This window comes from Gekko japonicus, unplaced genomic scaffold (assembly GCF_001447785.1).
Source record: "Gekko japonicus isolate JY-2015 unplaced genomic scaffold, Gekko_japonicus_V1.1 scaffold292, whole genome shotgun sequence".
In the NCBI taxonomy this organism is placed as follows: Eukaryota; Metazoa; Chordata; class Lepidosauria; order Squamata; family Gekkonidae; genus Gekko; species Gekko japonicus.
The window spans coordinates 1507111-1525911 of NW_015173131.1; the positions used below are offsets into that span (position 1 = coordinate 1507111).

The following is an 18801-nucleotide window of genomic DNA, read 5'->3' on the forward strand; positions in this document are numbered from 1 at the left end:
CCCATAGAAGCTTGTCTTCTGTTGGGGCATTTTGAGTTCTCATCTGGAACTGAGTGATACCCCTCTTCCTCTCCAGCCCCCACCTCCTTACTCCCTGTAAATTTAAATACAGATTGAAGGAGGACCTTGTTTTTAAGCTCAGATAATAAAACTGGTTTGACTAACGGTTTGGGATCAATGCTTAACTTGCCTAGTGAAAATTTCTGTGTGTTGCTAAGGAAATTGAGCAAAAATTGAGTTTAGTGACACTTTGTAAGGTGTTCATCTCTGGTTGTACATACATGTTTTTGAGAGTAAACCTACATAGGATAGTGCTGCCAGATAATAGGAAAAAAATATCAATGTGTGTATGTCCTTTTTTTTTTACACAGCATCCCTATATTTACAGAGTCACTTTTGCAACAGCTAGTGAATCTTCTGCACTGGTAATTAGACCGTTCAATGAAAAAGGAACGTTAAAGGACCTGATATATAAGGTAGTGTGAGATATCCTCTTGGGACATACTATATAATCTTTAGTATATGTATTAACATTGGCATCAACAAAATATTTTGAGATCGTGGAGTGTATTTGCATTTATTTATTTTCAGTGGGTTGTGGCTAGCTTGGTAGTAACAGTCATTGTGGAAATTTATTTTTTAAAGGCAAAACCAAAAGATCCATTTTTGAAGAAATACTGCAACCCAAAGAAAATTCAAGGTCTTGAACTGCAGCAAATTAAAACATTTGGCAGGCAAATACTAGAGGTAAGGCTTCTTAAACTGTTCAAAATCTGCTTGCAGTCAAAGACAGCCAGTCCTCTTGAAGACATGTTTTATCTCAGCAGCATTTTTTATTTATTTATTTATTCATTTATTCATTCATTCAACTTCTATTCCACACTCCCTGCAAGTGGGCTCAGGGCGAATCGCAACAGCAGTTTTACAAAATCATTAAAACACCATAGTAATTAAATATTTCAAACAATTGAAACCAAAAGGCAGAATAACTTAAGACAGCTCACGGAACAGCTCAGTTGTAATTTTTCCATGCGTGCTAAAAATGAAGTTAAAATGTTTTTAAAAATAAATTTTGCGGAAAAGATCCATGGATAGAGAGAGAGAGAATGTAGAATCATACTTAAATGCATTTTCTGAAAAATATATCCTAGGTGGAAAACTAGTTACTTCCTACCATGTAACCATTACTAGTACCCTCTTGGACATCTGTCTGGGAAAATCTCTCAGTTGAATCAAAGAAAGTGTGAAGCAGCCCCTCAGTGTAATGGTGGACTCCTACAGGCATTTGAAGTATACTGATCACTGTACATAGCCAAAATAGTCTAGAATAGAAGAGGTACATCGTATGGAACAGAAGTAGCTTTTAAGACTGGACTCAACAGGTTCTTTATAACATTGCCTAAACAGGTTGATTATAATATTAGGCAAAATGGAAATGTACTGTTGGACTGGAAAATAAATGGATACTGAGATACTGAGCCCGCTTGCGGGGAGGATGGGGTATAAATCAAAAGACTAAAATAAATAAATAAATAAACTTGCATGAACAGAGCACTTTGCAGGGGGACATCATGCAGGGGAGTGTGGTCACACTCAGACAAGACTTGTACCTGTTATTTGATTGAAAGCCCTAGCTGTGGGAGGGCTGGGAAGCATTTTTGGAAAGGACCCGCATGCATTACCAGGGATGGTCATCTAAGCATGTTTTCTCAGTCAAACTGAAATCCCTCCGCTCGGTCTCTTAGGTCTTAAAGTTCTTGCACGACAAAGGATTTCCATATGGTCACTTACACGCTTCCAATGTAATTTTGGAGGGAGAGACGTGCAGGTTGCTGGACTTGGAGAATTCATTGCTGGGGCTCCCGTCCTTCTATCGGTCCTATTTTACACAGTTCCGTAAAATTAACGTAAGTTGGAGACTATTTGCTTTTCCTTAATGGATATGGATTATAAAAGTGTTACATTGCAGTAGACAAATTGTTTCCCAAAACTTCTAATTACGCTACGATGGAGCAGGAAGAGAACTGGCTAACAAGGCAAAGGTACTCAGCCTTGTAATTGTTTCTAAAACTAGACAGGCTTGTAATTGTTTCTGGGTTTTCTCTGTCTCAAGTGGTTGCATTTTAGAAGACAGAGAAGGAGAAATGGAAGGAAGTAAAACAAGACATGTTTGTGAGGGGATTCTTCCCTGGGAGAAAGAAAGCACAGAGCAATATGTTAATTCTGAAATGCAGTTTCAGAAATGCACTGAAAGGCAGTGCACAGTTGACCTGTCCCGATGAACATTACCTTGAATTATAAAATGTGCAGTTGCCTCTCATTTGTCGAGGGAGATAAAGGTGTCTTTTCCTCAAAAGAAGTGCTTCTGCTGATGAGTAGAATCCAGCAATCCACTGGTGGAAAGCACTGACAGTCACTGGTCTTTCCCACTCCCCTCTCCCCTGGCAGCTCCTTCCAGCTCCTTTTGCTTTGGCATGGCTGTTATTTCACATGACCCCAAATGGCTGCTGTGGGGAGGGGAACATGGGAAATATCCACAGTCCCTGTATCTGTAGATCACTGGATCCAACCCTTTGTTAGGACTGTGTATTGGCTTACCAATGCTGATGCACTAGCAGAAAAAAATATCACAGGATTTGTTACCTACCACCTCCTCCCATATTGCCCAGCCCACCAGTTATAATCTGCCTCACAAGCCCTGCTCTCTGTGCCCACCTCCCCACCTTCAGGGGTAGGACAGGTGGCAACCAGAGACAGGCCTTTTTCAGGAGCGGCCCCTTGCTTATGGGAGGCCCTTCTTGCTTGAGGCTTGCTTGGCTCCTATGTTGTTGTTTTAGGTCACAGGCTGAAAGGTTTCTGTTCAGCCAGGCTTTTAATTAAGGGTTTAATTGTTTAGCACTATTTATGTCTGGAAATTGTTGTTTTAAGCTGTTTGTGGTGTGTTGTAACGATCTGTGTTTTTAAGCTGGGCTTGGGCTTTTTTCAGCACTGTTTTTTAATTAATATCTTTGTTTTTATTGTTTTTGTAAGCCTCCTCAAGCAGGGTCCTGGAGGTCATAAACATGTTCTAAATAAATAAGTTCATCTTCTGTTTCTGTTAAAATCCAGACGTCCCTCTCTGATCAGAGTTCTGCCCTCTTGATAGTGTCAGAGGTTTTCTCTGGCCCTGGACTTCATAGGGCTGCTTGCTTGGTGTAGTTGCAGGCTTTGAGTACAAGCTGTACCAGGCTTTTTACATTTTTGCTGCTTAGCTCATTCGCTGTCACTAGGAACTTTTAAAACATAAGCCGTCAGTGTAGGCATTGTTTTGCGTCTGCTCCTGAACCATGATCCTTCAAACTAGTGAATCTTCTCAATTACATCGATGCGCTAGGAATTATTCATGCTGTGTCTTTTGGCTTAGAGACTCTCCAGTGGGTAGAAGTCATGCAAGCAGAGCATCGATGATGCAAATGGAGGAGGAGTTCACGTGTTACGATGCAGAGCATTCTGCTAAGTGGTTCTGATCATTCCACCCCACCCCACTCTTCTTTGCAGACTTTAGAAGCTGTTGACGTGCACTGCTTTGGTCATTTACTCTATGAAATGACATATGGGAGACCCCCAGACTCTGTTCCGGTGGACAGCTTTCCTCCTGCACCATCCACGTCTGTAGGTCAGTGAACTATGTGGAGTAATATTTCACCTTAACCTGAACATCCTAAAGTCTTCAGCCATTTTATAAATCCTATCTTTGGGTTTAAAAACAAATTCTAGAAGGACAATCCGTGGGGGGGGGGGATATGCCCCTGCCATGATGGCAGCAGCAGGCATCACATGACCAAGTGAAAATGGCATCTATGCGCCCTGTTGCTGCACTGCTTGCTGCTGCTACCCCACCCCCAGCCCTGTCCCTTTCCTCCCATTCTGCCTAAGCAAGAGGACCCCCACTGTTACCCAGAGCCCCCATTTCCCTCCTCCCTTTCCCTACCAAGTTGCAGTGTTGCCATTCACCACTTCAGTAGTGGGGCTTAGCTCTACACTCTCATCCTGTGGTGGGTACAGGTAGACCATTTGGATAGCCGCCCCACAGTTCCCCCCTTGAAACAGACAAGAAAAACAACAGATTGGTTTTCCTGCAGATTAAAGGGGAAAACCCCAAGAACACTATGGCTCATGCTCGTAATGAGCATGATGTCATCCAGACATTCCCCTTTAATTTTGGGGAGCTTCTGGTTTTCTTCCACGAAACAATCCCCGTCTAGCAGTAGCTGAAATTTACCAATTGCCAGCTGTGGACAGATGCAAGCCCCATCAGTGTGAATGCACAGATGATGACCACTTCAAGAACAAAAGTGACATGTAAGGAATATCTTGTTTAAAAAAATCACAACTGCAGGGAGAGAGACTTCATGGTTATTCTCTGCAAAACAAGTGCTGCTACAGAAGGACAGTGACTCTTATACGGAGAAAGGTGGCGGTCTTAGGATGTCTGACCAGCTACTGGGCAATACCTGAAACTGCTCCCTATATGCTCCCCCTTCTCTTTTGCCTGGTAGAGAGCCATCTGCTGCCCTCAATCAAAATAGCACAGAAAGCTGCGTGCCCTTCTCCCGTACTGACTCACAGTGCTTCGGAGCAGTGCAGCAGCACTTTTAATTCCCCCCCTCCCCCAAATAAAATGTGTGCTTCTCAAGAGTCCTTTGCCTTAAAACATACTCTATCCAGAGGTAAATGCAGCATTTGCATCTTGGGTCAAGCGTAATATACCTGTAGCCCCTTGAAGCACATGGCCTTGCACTGCTGTCCTCTTTCTTTGTAGACGCAGACTTTTGCCACAGCAGTACAAACCGGTGCTGAAGGCTCTGCTGTGTTGAAAGATGTGCTGAATGTCGACTCTGCATGTACCAGTCAGTTTAATGCTTCTCTTGCTATCACTGGAAAGGCATTCTCCTTGGAATGCTTCCAAGCTTTTAATGCAGTTATGAAAAGGAGTCGTATTGCCTCTACCTGGAATTGGTGTTCTTTCCCTCAATGTCGCTTATTTCCCTCCCCCCCTCCCCTTTTCCTTTAGTGACTGTACTGGAATCCATTCTTTCTCCTGAAGCCATGAAGAATGGCATGCCAACTGTCTCTCGACTCTTACAAATGCCGTAAGTCCTCATTGGTCGAACTACATCTTCTCTTTACTCCCGGTGCAGACCAAAGTAAAAATGGACTGTGAATGGCACAGAGTCCAGTGTTTGAGCCTCCTCTAGCACAAGCCAGGCCCTGAGTGGTTGCTTGAATCCCAGTCTTGTCGGTGCAGCATCACATGGCAAGTGTGAAGCAGCTCCCTGCTAGACTGCAGTGATTGCTGCAAAAATAGTTAAATTCACAGCAGCTGTTTAACAGAGGTGTCGAACTCATTTGTTACGAGGGCCAGATTTGACATAAATGTCATGTGGGCCATAAAGTGTAATCCAGAGAGATAAACTTTGTAAAGGACACAGGAAAAACTCAATTGACAATATTATTTTTACTCAAAATACAAATGAAAGCAATTGATTCCTAGCAGTGAAAGCAGTTGATTTACTGGGGAGCCCGCAAAAGCCCCAATGTATTTAATCATATGCAAGACCAGGGTTTTTCCAAGGGATACCATAAAAGGGAGGGGGGAGTACCTTATATTTCCATACATACCAGTTGCTTGGGGGCCGGGTAAGAGCCCTGGGCGGGATGGTTCTGGCCCCCGGGCCTTATGTTCGACACCCATGGTTGAGAGAATCACATGCCGTATGGGTTGTAGAAAACGGAATAAGGAACAGTAATGCTTTGCTGTCTAGTTTGGGTAAAAATGTCTCCCACTCTTCCTTCCTTCAGGTTATTCAGTGATGTTCTCCTAACAAATTCAGAAAAAACACAATTTAAGGTACAGTGGGATAATACTGGTCACCAGTTGCTGCCAACGGTGTGTTTGTTCAGTGCTTACCCTATTAGAGTTAAATATATCCCTATACACTTGTCTTATACCAAGTCAGACCCCTTGGTCTGTCAAGCTCAGTAGTGTCAACTCTGGGTGCGTTCAGACGTGCCGTTTGATCTGGTGTTGTGACAGTTCAGCAACGGATTTTATATGCACAATCACACAGTCAACATCTGCCTCCCATCCCCAGCTGTTGGTTTCCGGCTCAAAAGCACTTTAATCCGGAGTCTTTTGTTACCAGGTCCCAAAGTGGTATTTTCTCAGCTCCCCCGTTTAAAGCCGCATTTCCCCCCTGTGTGATCGCTCCTCTGGTGTCAAGCCACTTCTGGTTTAAACCCCCTCCCCGCTCGAAAGCTGCCCGAGGCTTCCACTTTTCGCCCACCATTTTTTTTAGTGTCGGCAGTGCGTGCATAGGCAAAGCTCTGCTACCATGTTTAGAAAACTGACATTTAAACGGTCACTTGTTTTAGAGTTTAGATGAGTTTGGGGTCTCATGGAGGCCATTTTTGGGTCAAACGTTTCAAGGGAAGTCTTTTGTTGGAGGGGTTGGATTGATTCGCCCTGGTGGTTCTGCGCATGCGCCATGGTAGTTTCGCCCCCCCATTCTATGAATGAGCGCCTATGCACATGCGCAAACTGAGAAAAAAAATAAAAACCTGCCAACACACGCTCCCGCACGTCAATAGTGTAGACGCCGGGGAGCAACGTGACTGCGCGGTGAGGCGGGATAAGGGAGGTAAGTGTGATTGCGATTATCCAGATCAAATATAATCTGGTTAGAATCGGAGTAGTTTAACCCGTTCTCAGCACGTTGTCTGACCGCCCCTCTGACTAGCAACTCTACAAGGTCTCAGTCAGAGCCTGTCCCAGCATCGGCTGCCTTTTAATTGGGGATCCTGGGAATTAAAGCTGGGACTTTCTGCATTCAAAGCCAGTGCTCAGCCACTGAACACCTTTTAATAGGCTGGTCTGTCTAATGCTAGATTCACTTTTATGGGTTGCCTGTTGAATGTTTTGCTACCATCTCAAGGCTGGATATGGAACAGAGAGCATTCCTCATGCTTCCACTTATTTTTCTTCTCCTACCATTGTCTGTTCTTGGTATCCAAGTATACAGTTTTGATGTGTCTTTCATTCTTCCTGTTTCTTCTCTTTTTTGTCCCCTCCCAGGTGGCCACTGATAAGTCTTGCTGCATCTTCTCCCCCCCCCCCCGAAATATTGTTTTGATTTTCTCTCCCTTATCTAAACTACTGCCACCTCTCTTTCATTGGCCTTTCTTTCTGATGTTCAAGGTTCTCTTGTGCTTTGCCTCTTGCTTCCTTGATCTCTGTGCATGCTCCCATGGTCTCTTTACTCTGCTTATTCCCAGCAACTTCCTTTACTGGTTGCACCCGGCTGACTCCTGTCCTTTACCAACATCCACAATTTTTTGAAATACCTTTCATTAACCACCACAAATTTCACTCACTGTTCAGTGTACGAGTCAGATCTTTCCTTTGTTTCTTCACTGCTCTTCCTGTTTTGAACCTTTTAGTCTCCATTCCTTGTACACCTCCGTAGGCAGCAAGAATAGTTCAACTGTACTACTTATCTTAGTGGGGGGGGGAATGGGGGAAAAGGGAACAAGGGAAAATGGCCGCATGAATGTCTGCTCTGCTGCAGTCTTTAGGTTCTGTGACCTTACTAGGAAACTTTCTCTCACTTATCAGATCCCCTCCAAATTAAAAGAGGCATTGAAGACTGCCAAAGAATGCATAGAGAAGAGGCTAGTAGAAGAACAGAAACTGGTAACTCTTGAACCTTTTTTATTTTTATGGATTACCCCATAGTCAAACTGAGTGAGCTGCGTTAAATAATAAGAAGCATGGCCCATGAAATCCGAAAGCCAGTGCTTGTACTTGGGGCCAGAATACACACTCTTCAGTCTCCTCCTCTCCATCAGGGACTGGCAGGGGAGCTAGGGTCCAGCTTTTACCCTCTTTAGAAGCTGAGCAGTTAGATCCCACTGCCAACCTTTGATGGAGAGGCTGAGCTTGAAGACCATGTGTTCTACTGTTTCCCTTTGAGTGCCTGTCCAGGCCAGAAAGTGGAGTCCTCAATAGCAGGACTTGCTGCCAGGGGCAGCCTGGCCATCTTACTTACAGGGAAAGTTCCCAGCGGGCCACTGCCCTAGAGGGCCACTGGGAGATAGGTGCAATCAGGACAAAAACCCCTGTAGTTCTAGCACTGTAGAGACTACTCTGCTCTGAGCTGGCTAGTGGCGCCACCTAGGGGTGGTGTACAGGCAACAGGTAAGCTGACAGCCATTGTGGGTGCCGATGGCCGAGTCTGAGATGAGTGGCCTCAGCCATGAAGGGGCTGTAGCTGTAGCACCACAGGGGAGACTCCGCCTGACTTGCTCCTGGCCCATTTTACCTTCCCAGTCTGCCCCCGCCCTGCTTGCTGCCCAGGAGGAAAGGAGCAGAGCCCAACTCTCTCTCAGGCCACTCAAAACATCCCCAAAGCGTTCCTTTCCTCAGGCTCAGCGGCAGGCAAGGCCACGACTCTGTCAAAGCAAGATATTTTTTTTGGATTAGACATAAATCAATGACGGAAACAGTCAAAAACTTTTTTTTTGTCCTCCTTAGCCTCTGTGCCCTAGTTTTCCTGCTTATGCTGATGGGCTTTGAGGCCAAGAAAGCATTCCTCCTCCACATTACGTGTGTTTACGTTTTAGGGAAATGCTGAGCTGTGTTGCTTTGCTCTTATTCTCAGGGTGCCCATCTGATAACGTCCAGCTTGGAAGGATGCCCAGAGAAAGAGCTGAACTCTGCTCACTAGCTACCCTTCAGACCCTGGGAATAGTTGTGGGGGAAGATGTTGTTTTGCACAGGGCACCCCACAACATGATGCCCTTTCTGCATGTACCTGCGTAAGGAAGCCTGCCTCAGTCGACCTGCAGAACCCCTGATGGAGGAGGGAACACGTGATGGACCATTCCCAGGCATTTAAAGGGGGTGGGGGGCAGTGTTCCCTCTAAGCTGAGTTAGTGTGAGCTAGCTCACAGTTTTTCAGCCTCCAGCTCACAGATTTTTGTCTTCGCTCAGGATGACTCCAGAGCCATCTAATTTATGCAGTAGCCAAATTGCTCACTCACAGATTTCATGCCAGTAGCTCACAGAGTAGAATTTTTGCTCACAGGACTCCACAGCTTAGAGGGAACATTGGTGGGGGGTGGGGAGAGACTGATTGTTGAGGCCATTGTGGGAGGGACAGCAGCAACACTGCTGGACGTTGGGAAATGTTTCCTTCTGGCAAACACCTGCGACGTGCCCAGTTCTAAATCTCACTTCTTTTCCTTTTAATAAAAGATCCATCAGCACAGAAGACTGACGAGAGCTCAGTCTCATCACGGGTCAGAGGAAGAGAAAAAAAAGAGAAAGATCTTGGCACGAAAGGTGAGATGGACCAGGATATACAAAACAAATAAACCAGTTCTCCCAAACTCTTGTTATTCTCCCCCCCCCCCCAGTGTATGTTTATTTAGTATTTAAGCTGGGATACGCAGCTGCTTTTCAGAGTTCTCTAAAATAGCCTTCCCCCTTCTGAAGGCTTTCTTCCAAAAAAAAAACAAAAAAACACCCAGAGAGCAATTTGTATTTTTGCTCTGGTGCGGAATGTTTTCTCCTTGCAGAGCCTGCCATGTATTTGTATTTTTGTACACTGCTTAGTTATTTGGGGGCTCTTAATAGAAATGGTAGAACAGGTTTTATCAAGCTGTTTGAGACAGCAATGATAATAAGCCACACTTTTGTCCCATCCTTTCTTCACACAACTCTAAACGGCTGTCCTCTTTCGTCCATGCAGCAGATTAGGTTGAAAGAAGATGGCTGGCCAACAAGTCATTGTGCTGAAACTTTGTGGCTGAGTGGGATTTGAACCCAGTTCAGCACCCCACAGTAATATCTGCATTAGATTAATGAAGAGAGAGAGGATATCTGAACAATCCTGCCTGTTGATCCTAAGATGTGCAGAGGGGTCTGACTGTGGCTACTTGTATTTTTGTCATCTGTAATGTGGCTGTATGCAGCCTCCATTGGTCCCCTGGCCGTCTGCCTTGCACACAGGACCAAAAAGGTTGGTGTATTCTTGATGCCACTGGGAGGCAGTGACGGCATGAAATTCTGTTCCAAGAGGGACAGTTTCTCAGGGGGAAGTGAAAACAAGCGAGGGACAGATTCTGCCTAGGAAGGGACTCTGTGAAGTATAATACACAGGGATGACTCAGGTTCCGTATTCTATCACTTGCTTTTGAGACTGATTGCATGTTGCAATTCTGATGAACTCCAGCTTCAGTGAAGCACTGGGGGAGGGTTAGGGTTGCCAAGTCCGGACTTACCTGCCGGCAGGGGACTTTGGCCTTGCTCCCGGTGCGCGCGCACGCGCTGCATGCACGTCACAGGGAAGTGACGTCATGACGCTGGGGGCGGGGCACAGCCATTTGAGGGGAAAACTCTGTTTTCATGACGTCACTTCCCTGTGACGTGCACGCGGGGGTGGGGTTTCCCCCGAGCCTCGATTCCGCGGGGGCGGAAATCGGGGCCCCAAAGTGGAATTATGCAGAGGTGCACAGGCAGATTGCATTAAAGATGGGGACTGAGAGGAGTGTTTAACCCTTGGAGTCAAGACTTGTACTGGTGGTTTTGTCCCTGCTGGTCTGATCAACCCGTCAGCCCACGCTAATTCAGACCGGCCTGGTGTGTATGTAAAATATAGGACCAGTTTGAAACCAGAGGAGGGGGAAAAAAGAATGATTCGGCCATTGACAAAGTATCTGGAAATGCTTCAGTCCCTTCTTGTTCTGTTGTTTTCTGTCTCTAAAGAAGTCCAAACGCTCTGCCTTCGAGAGTGGGGAAGAACAAACCATGAAGTACAGCAACTCAAACAATTCAGGTAACCAGCTGTACCCAGGGAGAACTTGTGTTGCTCTTTTGTCTGGGAGTTGGTGAATTGTTCGTGAAACACTGAAATCGTATTACTTCTATTGTTCCTTGTTTAAAGGTTGCCAAATGTAAAGTTGGAGGGACCTTTTTCTGGGCTAGTGACTTGTGGCATAAAAGAAATTCTAAGTTTCTTCCCCCATGAGAAGAGATGTGTGCCTATAGGTTACTTCTGGTCTGTGGTGGAGTTCATTTGTAGACCACACACATTAAGTGCTCCACCTTAATGTAGGGTTGAGCCCTGGAATGCTGTTTCCCCCCCTCTATTTTTATAGCAGTTGGGCAGATTGCTTGCTTGGGAGCCAGGTGCAGTTGCCATGAGTAAGGGTGATCGCGTACACAGCTCCTTTGACACCGTAGTTCATGTAATGGATCCAAACTAGACAGCATGTGGGAGATTTCTGAACAGCCTCTTGGTGGGGCACAACTGAAATCGGGCAGCAAGAGGCTTGCAAATTTGGTAAGGGTGGAGCGTATATGCGGATGGGCACACTCGCTTGTTTAACCCATCATGGCTTACTTTTCCAATCAACAGCAGTCACAGCTGATCTGGTTTTCCATCTAGAACATAACAGAACATAACAGAGAAGCCAATGTTGGATCAAGCCAATGGCCCATCCAGTCAAACACACTATCACATAGTGGCCAAAAATAACAGGTGTTATCAGGAGGTCCAGCAGTGGGGCCAGAACACTAGAAGCCCTTCCACTGTTGACATACACCCCCGCACCAAGAATACAAGGCATCACTTGCCCCAGACTGAGAGTTCCTATCTTCCTATCTATGGGAAGAAAGGAGAAGGGGACCTGGGGAGAGAGAAGCAGCTTGAGAAGCATGACTTAAAAAACAAAACCCTAATCTGTGAGAGAAATTAAGTATGCACATACATACCCTCCAATCAAATTCATAGTCTGCCCCTGCTGCATTTCAATTTTGTCTTTGTTTTCTTTTAAATAAGGCTTTCACACGTCTCTTCTGAATCTAGTTTGGTCCCCTCCTTGGTGTAGACAATAATTCAGTTCTTCCCGAGCCTTCTTAGCAGGGATTCACCGACAACACTTCATCTCGTTCAGCACTGTTTGCTGACCCCAGCTTCTGATCCGGCAGAACCTCCCTGTAAATTTCTTCTTCTAGCCTATCCCAGCCCACAGTGTGGCCTTGAGTGTAAAGCCAGCAAAAATCCTCTGTTGGAATTATGACTCTTCTGTGCTTTATTGTTCACTGCTGTTCTGATAGTGCTTTTGTCTTAAGCACAGATGAAAGTGGGTGAACTGCATGGCAAAGGTGCTGCCCAATCGCACTACTTGGCCCAACAGGATTCCATGGTGGGCCCGCATGCTGTACTAGGTCTCCCTTTTCCTGCTTTGATATAATCCCCTCCCTGCCTGTGCTTGTTTGGTGGGTCCGCTGTTTGTTCCAATAAGGAATCTCATTTTAAGCACTGCAGCGCCAGCAATTGTTTGCATTTCTCCTTCAGCAGGCTCTGGGGCCAGTTCACCTATGACTTCGCCTTCCTCTCCTGTTCCGCCCTCCACCACAGGTGAGTTAGAGTGTCAACACGCTGCCTCCCCACCTCTGCCTTGGTTTTGTTGCTCAGCATGAGATGGACCACTTTTAACCTTTACAAGAGAGAAAACGTCTGCCCTTAAGAGTCTTCTTTCGTTCTACGGTATAACCAGATAAAGAGTTCCAATTCCAGGTTTCGCAGTTGTGCAGGAAACGGTTCCAGCTTCCTTGTCTCGCGGCTTCTGTATTCACACTTGATCAGTCTTTGCTTCATAGTCTGTGCTGCTTTAATCCGGCCCACCTCCCTGCCTTTCTCAATAACCCGTGAGCCTTGTGTTGTATTGCAAACCACATTTGCAGGACTTACCTGTGTGTTGACTCTATCTGTGCTCTCTGCTTTTGTCTTTCAACGGCTCCTTTGTGTACGCCCGGTTTAATACTCCACCTCTGTGTCAACAGCACACGCATGGCTGCTGTTTGAGATGTCAGTGAAGGATCTTGGTCATTTGGGGGAACCGATGCAGTTGGCTTCTGGCAGTTGGAGCCTGGTAACAGAAGGAGTGATAGTGTTGGGTAGTAACTAAGAAGCTGAGCTATGAATTCGGGCATCTACTGTGCCTCTACTATGAATTCCCTAGGTGACCATAGGCAAGCCACTGTCTCACTCACTGACCTACCTTCAAAGGGTCGTTGTACAGGATTACAGGACGATGTATGTGAAAAACATTGAATGTTCCAAAGTACCACATAAATCTAAAATACCAGATTAAAAAATAATAATAAAAGTACCAGATAAATCAAATTCATATATGTCTTTGTGTGCCAACCCCTCAACTTGTTGGTAGTAGTTCTGAACTTTCTGGAAATACGGGATCCAAAGGTTGGAACATAGACAAAATAAAAACACAGTCTCTTGGCGTGTCCAGATATGACTCTTCATGGAACTCTCCTATCTAGCACTAGTAAGAAGCATTCTCTGCAAAAGTAATTGTAGATGTGGCAAGACACCCTCCGCTTGATCCTGTGAGGGTAGCCACTTGCTTCGTAGATCAGCCAGCACAGACTGCTACATCGTAGGGATCAGAAAGATCTCTGGTGGAAGAATGGGAAAGGCTCTTTACCACAGCAAGCTGCTTTAGAAGGATTCTGCCAGTCCTGTATTACCACGCTGAAGTAGGCGATCCATTGACCTGAGACGGTACGAATTGATTCCCTTTCTTAGTGCAGTGACAGGTGCTCATCGGAGCCAAGTCCCCTGTCAAGTCACCTAGCATGCCGAAGGTGGCAGTGAAGAGCCAAAGCTTATTTTCCTGGGTGTTTCTGAAGAGTAGCCACACCTCTGCCCTGACCTGGACGGCCCAGGCTAAGTCTGATCTCGCCCGATCTCAAAGTTTAACAGGGTTGGCCCTAATTAGTACTTGGATGGGAGACCACCAAAGAAGTCCAGAGTCACTATTTGGAGGCAGGCAGTGACAAGCCACCTTTGAAGTCTCTTGCTGTGAAAACCCCTAGGGGGGGGTCGCTTGTAAGTCAGCTGCGACTTGACAGTGCTGTATATACACACACAATCCTCCTCCGTCACAGATCCCACTTGGAGGTATAACGAGATCTTAGCTGATGGAAGAGGTGGGGAAATACCAGCCTTTTCAGGAGCATCCCAGTCCCTTCAGAAAACAACAGGAACAGCCCACTTCCCAGCTGTGGGACCTTGTCTGCCTTTGCCCTCCTCATGGAGCTACTTCATGTGGAATTGTTTAATTTTTTCTTTTAAAAATGAGGTTTGCAACTTCTTTCATGTCTGAATTTTCACAAGGCTGTCAGTCAGCGAGTGGTTAATTCCTGTGTTGTAAATTAAGGCTGACCTGCTGATTGGCCCCTGGCCCTCCCTCTCGCGTAGAATGCCTGAGCCACAATTGGAACACATGAGATGGGATCAGATTTGAGATCGCTGGATGGTCTCTGCTGCTGGGTCTGGTTGCTCTCAATTGAATTAAGCTGCATGTTCTGCTGTAACCTGGTTTTGGTGTTTTTTTTAACTCCTGTTATCTGTTTTCTATCATGCAGACAGCTGCAGATTAGATGAAACCGCAGGAATATATATGTTTGTTCTTTTTTATGGCAGGGGAAAATATTTAGACAGTATGGCTATTTACATTTTGTGGAAGGAAGAGGCTTCTCTCTCCCGCCTATCCCCCCACCCCCTTTGAAGCTCTCTTCAGTGTCTACTTAAATTGAAAAGGAGTTTTTCTTCTTAACACCAAGCCTTTGAATGCAATATAAGTGTCTCCTTTGAAACCTCCTTCTGATGCTTGGCTACAAAGGAAACCTTGTATACGCTGAATGCAATTTAGAATATCATCGTGATCTTATAGACACAGAATGTTTTGGTATACTGATGGTAATTCTGCTATGTTTGATTTGGGTGGGGGTTGTTTGGGCTGTTGTCACCATTTAAAAATGTTTCCATAGCGGGTAGCCAGTGTGGTCTAGCAATTAGAATAGGACTTTGAAACCCAGGTTCAGACTTGCTAAGCCTTAAATCTCATTGGGCGACCTTAGTCAGGATCTAACCTTAACGAAGAGTCAGGTGGAATTCCATATAGATGAAATCAAAAAGCACCATCTCAGTCTGCCATGAGGAAGCGTTTCCCAGCAAAGCTATGTTTGAGGAGGGCTTCTATATTCTGTGGAAAGGATGTATCTGCTGAACAGTAGTGTGTTGGGGTCCTTTTGGGGCATTTCTGAAATCACACATAAGAAGAGCCCTGCTGGATCCCTTTACAAACCCCCCTTGATGGCTGCATTCGTCATCTTGCGGCATACTGGTGCTGCCGGGCACTCGGGGCACACATTTGGTGTCCCCTAGGCTTCAGTTGTTGTAGCCCCATCCTGGTGGAATGCCCTCTCAGATGAGGCTCAGGCTCTGCAGGACCTCCCTAGGTTTTTCGGGCCCTGTAAGGCTGAGCTTTCCTGTCAGGCCTTTCCCAGTTAAGTGTATTTTGGGGCTTAATGCTGGATCCACTGCTATCAGTTGTAAATAGTTTGCTTTTTATACTCTATATTTTATATTGTCTTAACTCTCTTATCTCTGTTTTTATTATTGTGGGGGAGGGGCAGTATATAAATTGAAATAATAAATAAAATAAATAAATCAGACCAATGGTCCATGTAGTCCAGCATCTTGTGTCACACAGTAGGCGACCAGTTCCTCTGGAGGGCCAACAACAGGGCATGGAGGTTGAGGCCTTCCCCTGATGTTGTTTCCTGGCACTGGGATTCAGAGGCTTAGTGCCTCTGAATGTGGAGTCTCCCCTCAGTCACCATGGCTAGTAGCCACTGATAGACATCCTCCACCAATCTATCTAATCCCCTTTTAAAGCTGTTTATTCCTGTGGCCATCACTACATCCTCTGGCAGCAAATTCCACATTTGAATCACTCTCCATGTAAAGAAGTATTTCCTTTTGTTTATCCTGAATCTACTGCCCATCAGCTTCATTGGATGCCCTCGAATTCTAGGATTTTGGGAGAGGGAGAAAAATTTATCTTTTGTCAACTCTCTCTACCCCATGGATAATTTTATAAACCTCTGTCATGTCCTACCGCAGTTGTCTCTTTTCTAAAGTAAAAAGTCCCTGACTCTTCAGCCTTTCCTCATAGGGAAGGTACTCCAACCCCCTAATCATCTTGGTTGCCCTCCTTTGTACGTTTTCCAGCTCTGTGGTATCTCTTTTATGTGTGTTTTATCATCCATCCATTTCAATGGAAGGCACTATCTGTAGGCAAGAAAAGGAGTGCTGTAACCCAGCGATTTCGCACTAGAGCTGCCTCGTGGTTGCGCCACCGTTTGCCCCAACACAAATATGTCAATTTCACACCCGAAGCTGCGGGGCTGCATTTTGACTCATGGCTTCACACGATTTCCCCTGCAGTTTCGTGATCCTGGTTTTTGAGGATCACGAAACTGCGGAGGAAATCGGGCGAAGCCGCGGGTCAAATGCAGCCCCGCAGCCTCGGGTGTGAAATTGACAAATAGTGTCGGGGCAAACGGCGGCACAACCGCGAGGCAGCTCTAGTGTGAAATTGCCCAGTGACTCCTTGGTTGCAAAGCCACCCACTTCAAATCTTCTAATCTAAGAATTTTCTAATCTAATAATCGGCATTTACACAGGGCATGTGATCTGAGTTCTAAGTCGCCTCATTTGAAATGTGGATACCATGGACCGCCAAAAAGACAAAACGGTGGGTTCTAGATCAAATCAAGCCTGAATTCTCCCTGGAAGCTAAAATGACTAAGTGGAGGCTGTTGTCCTTTGGTCACATTGTGAGAAGACAAGATTCACTGGAAAAGACTATAATGCTAGGGAAAGTTGAAGAGAGCAGAAAAAGAGGAAGACCGAACATGGGATGGATTGACTCAGTCAAGGAAGTTAACGGCCTTCAGTTTGCAAGACCTCAGCAAGGCTGTTAACAATAGGACATTTTGGAGGTCATTAATGCATAGGGTCGCCATAAGTCAGAAGCAACTTGACAGCACATAACTACAAGTGGCCTTAAACTGCTGGTACTCACAGGTGTGAGTGGATACAGGATCAGGACTGGGGCTGTGAGCAAAATCCAGGTGTCATTTGGAATGCACAGAGGCCATCAGACCGGGCAAGGAGGCGGTGTTAATAGTGTTAATAGTGACAGGCAAAGCTGAAGCAAAAGATGATGGGGTTCCTCCCACTACTGGATTCCATAGAAATGGCAACCCACTCCAGTACTTTTGACAAGAAAACCCCATGGACAGTATCAAAAGGCTAAAAGATATGACGCCGGAAGATGAGCCCCTCAGGTCGGAAGGTGTCCAATATGCTACTGGGGAAGAGCAGAGGGCAAGTACAAGTATGAGATGGTTAGACAGTGTCATAGATGCAACGAACAGGAAGCTGAGCAAACTTCAGAGGACGGCGGAAGACCGGAAGGCCTGGCATGATCTGGTCCATGGGGTCGCGAAGAGTCGGACTCGACTGTGCGACTGAACAACAACAACAACAAAGTCAAAAATCAGATTCAGCTAGGCACCGGCCTGTAGCAAAGCCACATCATGGACAAGCCCATATGAGACTTGTTTAATGCTCTGGGGGAGAGAAGGTTAGCATGCATACATGTTATCCTCATGAATGACCCGTTTACATGATTAAGAGTTCTTTCCTACCAGCAATACCTATCCTGATGGCCTGGAAAATGCCACAGTTGCTTCAAACAACCAGACTATTGGGTGGTGTGCACAGGGAGGGTCATGTGAATCCCTCTAAACAGCCTGGGGTTAATCTTTTCCTTTTCTGGGTTTTTGTGTGTGTGTGTGTGTGTGTTTTACGACTGTCCTTATTGATATGAATTAGGACACAAGGGTGTGCGTGCGTCTTTCCCCCTTGTTATAAATAAGGGATTAGATCTTTCTCCCCACATTCCCCTTCTCCCTGCAGCCCCATAAACTCATTTATGCAGCTGCATAAATTCATGATCTAAGTCAATGGAGCCTCATGGAGCAAAAATGATGTGGATCTTTAGTAAGGATGTGCATTTGCCTTGTCTCCCTCTTGCTGGAGTAGGCAGTACAGCAGAATGGAGTATTCACTTGCACAAGAGGACAATTTTGCACACTTTCCCCTGTAATACTGGCAAGCCTTCTTGGCATTTTGTTCACAGTGTTCTTTTGACTCCCACCACCTGGTTTCAGAAGGTCTTATGGGGTTGCTGGGTGAAAGAATGTGAGGAAAGATCCACTTCCTGTACTTCATAGGACCTAACTCATTCTTACTTTGAGCAGTGGTACTTGAACTGTGTACTTGTGGATATGGCAGGCACCTTCAGTGCTGTGTGGATTCTTCTAGATATAGTTCTACTTATGAACCACGGAACACCCTAAAAGGGTTTGTAACATAACTGCATAATCAGTATTTGAAATGAAATGGCTAGGAGTATTTCCTTCCCCCAGAAGTTAGATTTAATTAAAAAAAAAATTATCGGTGGTGGTAGACGTTACTATACAATTTTATGTGGCTCAGGATAATCAGTAAATTTAGCTTTGCATGCCTGTGTGTGTTTGGGGAGGGCAATAGGTAGTAACAAGTGGAGACCCGCAACAAAATGTTGCCTACTGTGTTCTAGTTGGGTCTCCTCTTGTTCTCTTCCCCCCCCCCGGCTCCGAGCCCCACAGCCCGGAGAGGGAGCCCGCCCCGCTCCTCAAGAGCGCCGTCCAGCCGGCCCTCCTCACGGAGGGGGGAGGCAGAGGAAGCAGCAGGAGGAGGTAAGTACCCCCCATCCCGCTGGTTCCCCCGTGTCCTCCACCCCCCCTTGCCTTCCCCCCCCGGCTCATCGCCGTTC

General features: G+C 45.9%; 1 protein-coding gene across 6 annotated transcripts in view; it reads left to right on the forward strand.

Annotated features, from left to right (window-relative positions):
• PXK (PX domain containing serine/threonine kinase) overlaps nucleotides 1–18801 on the forward strand; it is a 68816-nt gene that overhangs the window by 37936 nt on the left and 12079 nt on the right. For 4 of the 6 annotated variants that reach the window (XM_015422136.1, XM_015422140.1, XM_015422135.1 and 1 more), the window contains 10 exons: nucleotides 372–476; nucleotides 646–747; nucleotides 1746–1907; nucleotides 3538–3655; nucleotides 5054–5132; nucleotides 5842–5890; nucleotides 7655–7732; nucleotides 9296–9382; nucleotides 10808–10877; nucleotides 12402–12464. In XM_015422136.1, the coding sequence (XP_015277622.1) occupies nucleotides 372–476; nucleotides 646–747; nucleotides 1746–1907; nucleotides 3538–3655; nucleotides 5054–5132; nucleotides 5842–5890; nucleotides 7655–7732; nucleotides 9296–9382; nucleotides 10808–10877; nucleotides 12402–12464 (913 nt within the window). The remainder of the gene's footprint in view (nucleotides 1–371; nucleotides 477–645; nucleotides 748–1745; nucleotides 1908–3537; nucleotides 3656–5053; nucleotides 5133–5841; nucleotides 5891–7654; nucleotides 7733–9295; nucleotides 9383–10807; nucleotides 10878–12401; nucleotides 12465–18801) is intronic. The other 2 variants (XM_015422138.1, XM_015422137.1) reach the window with 1 other exon arrangement.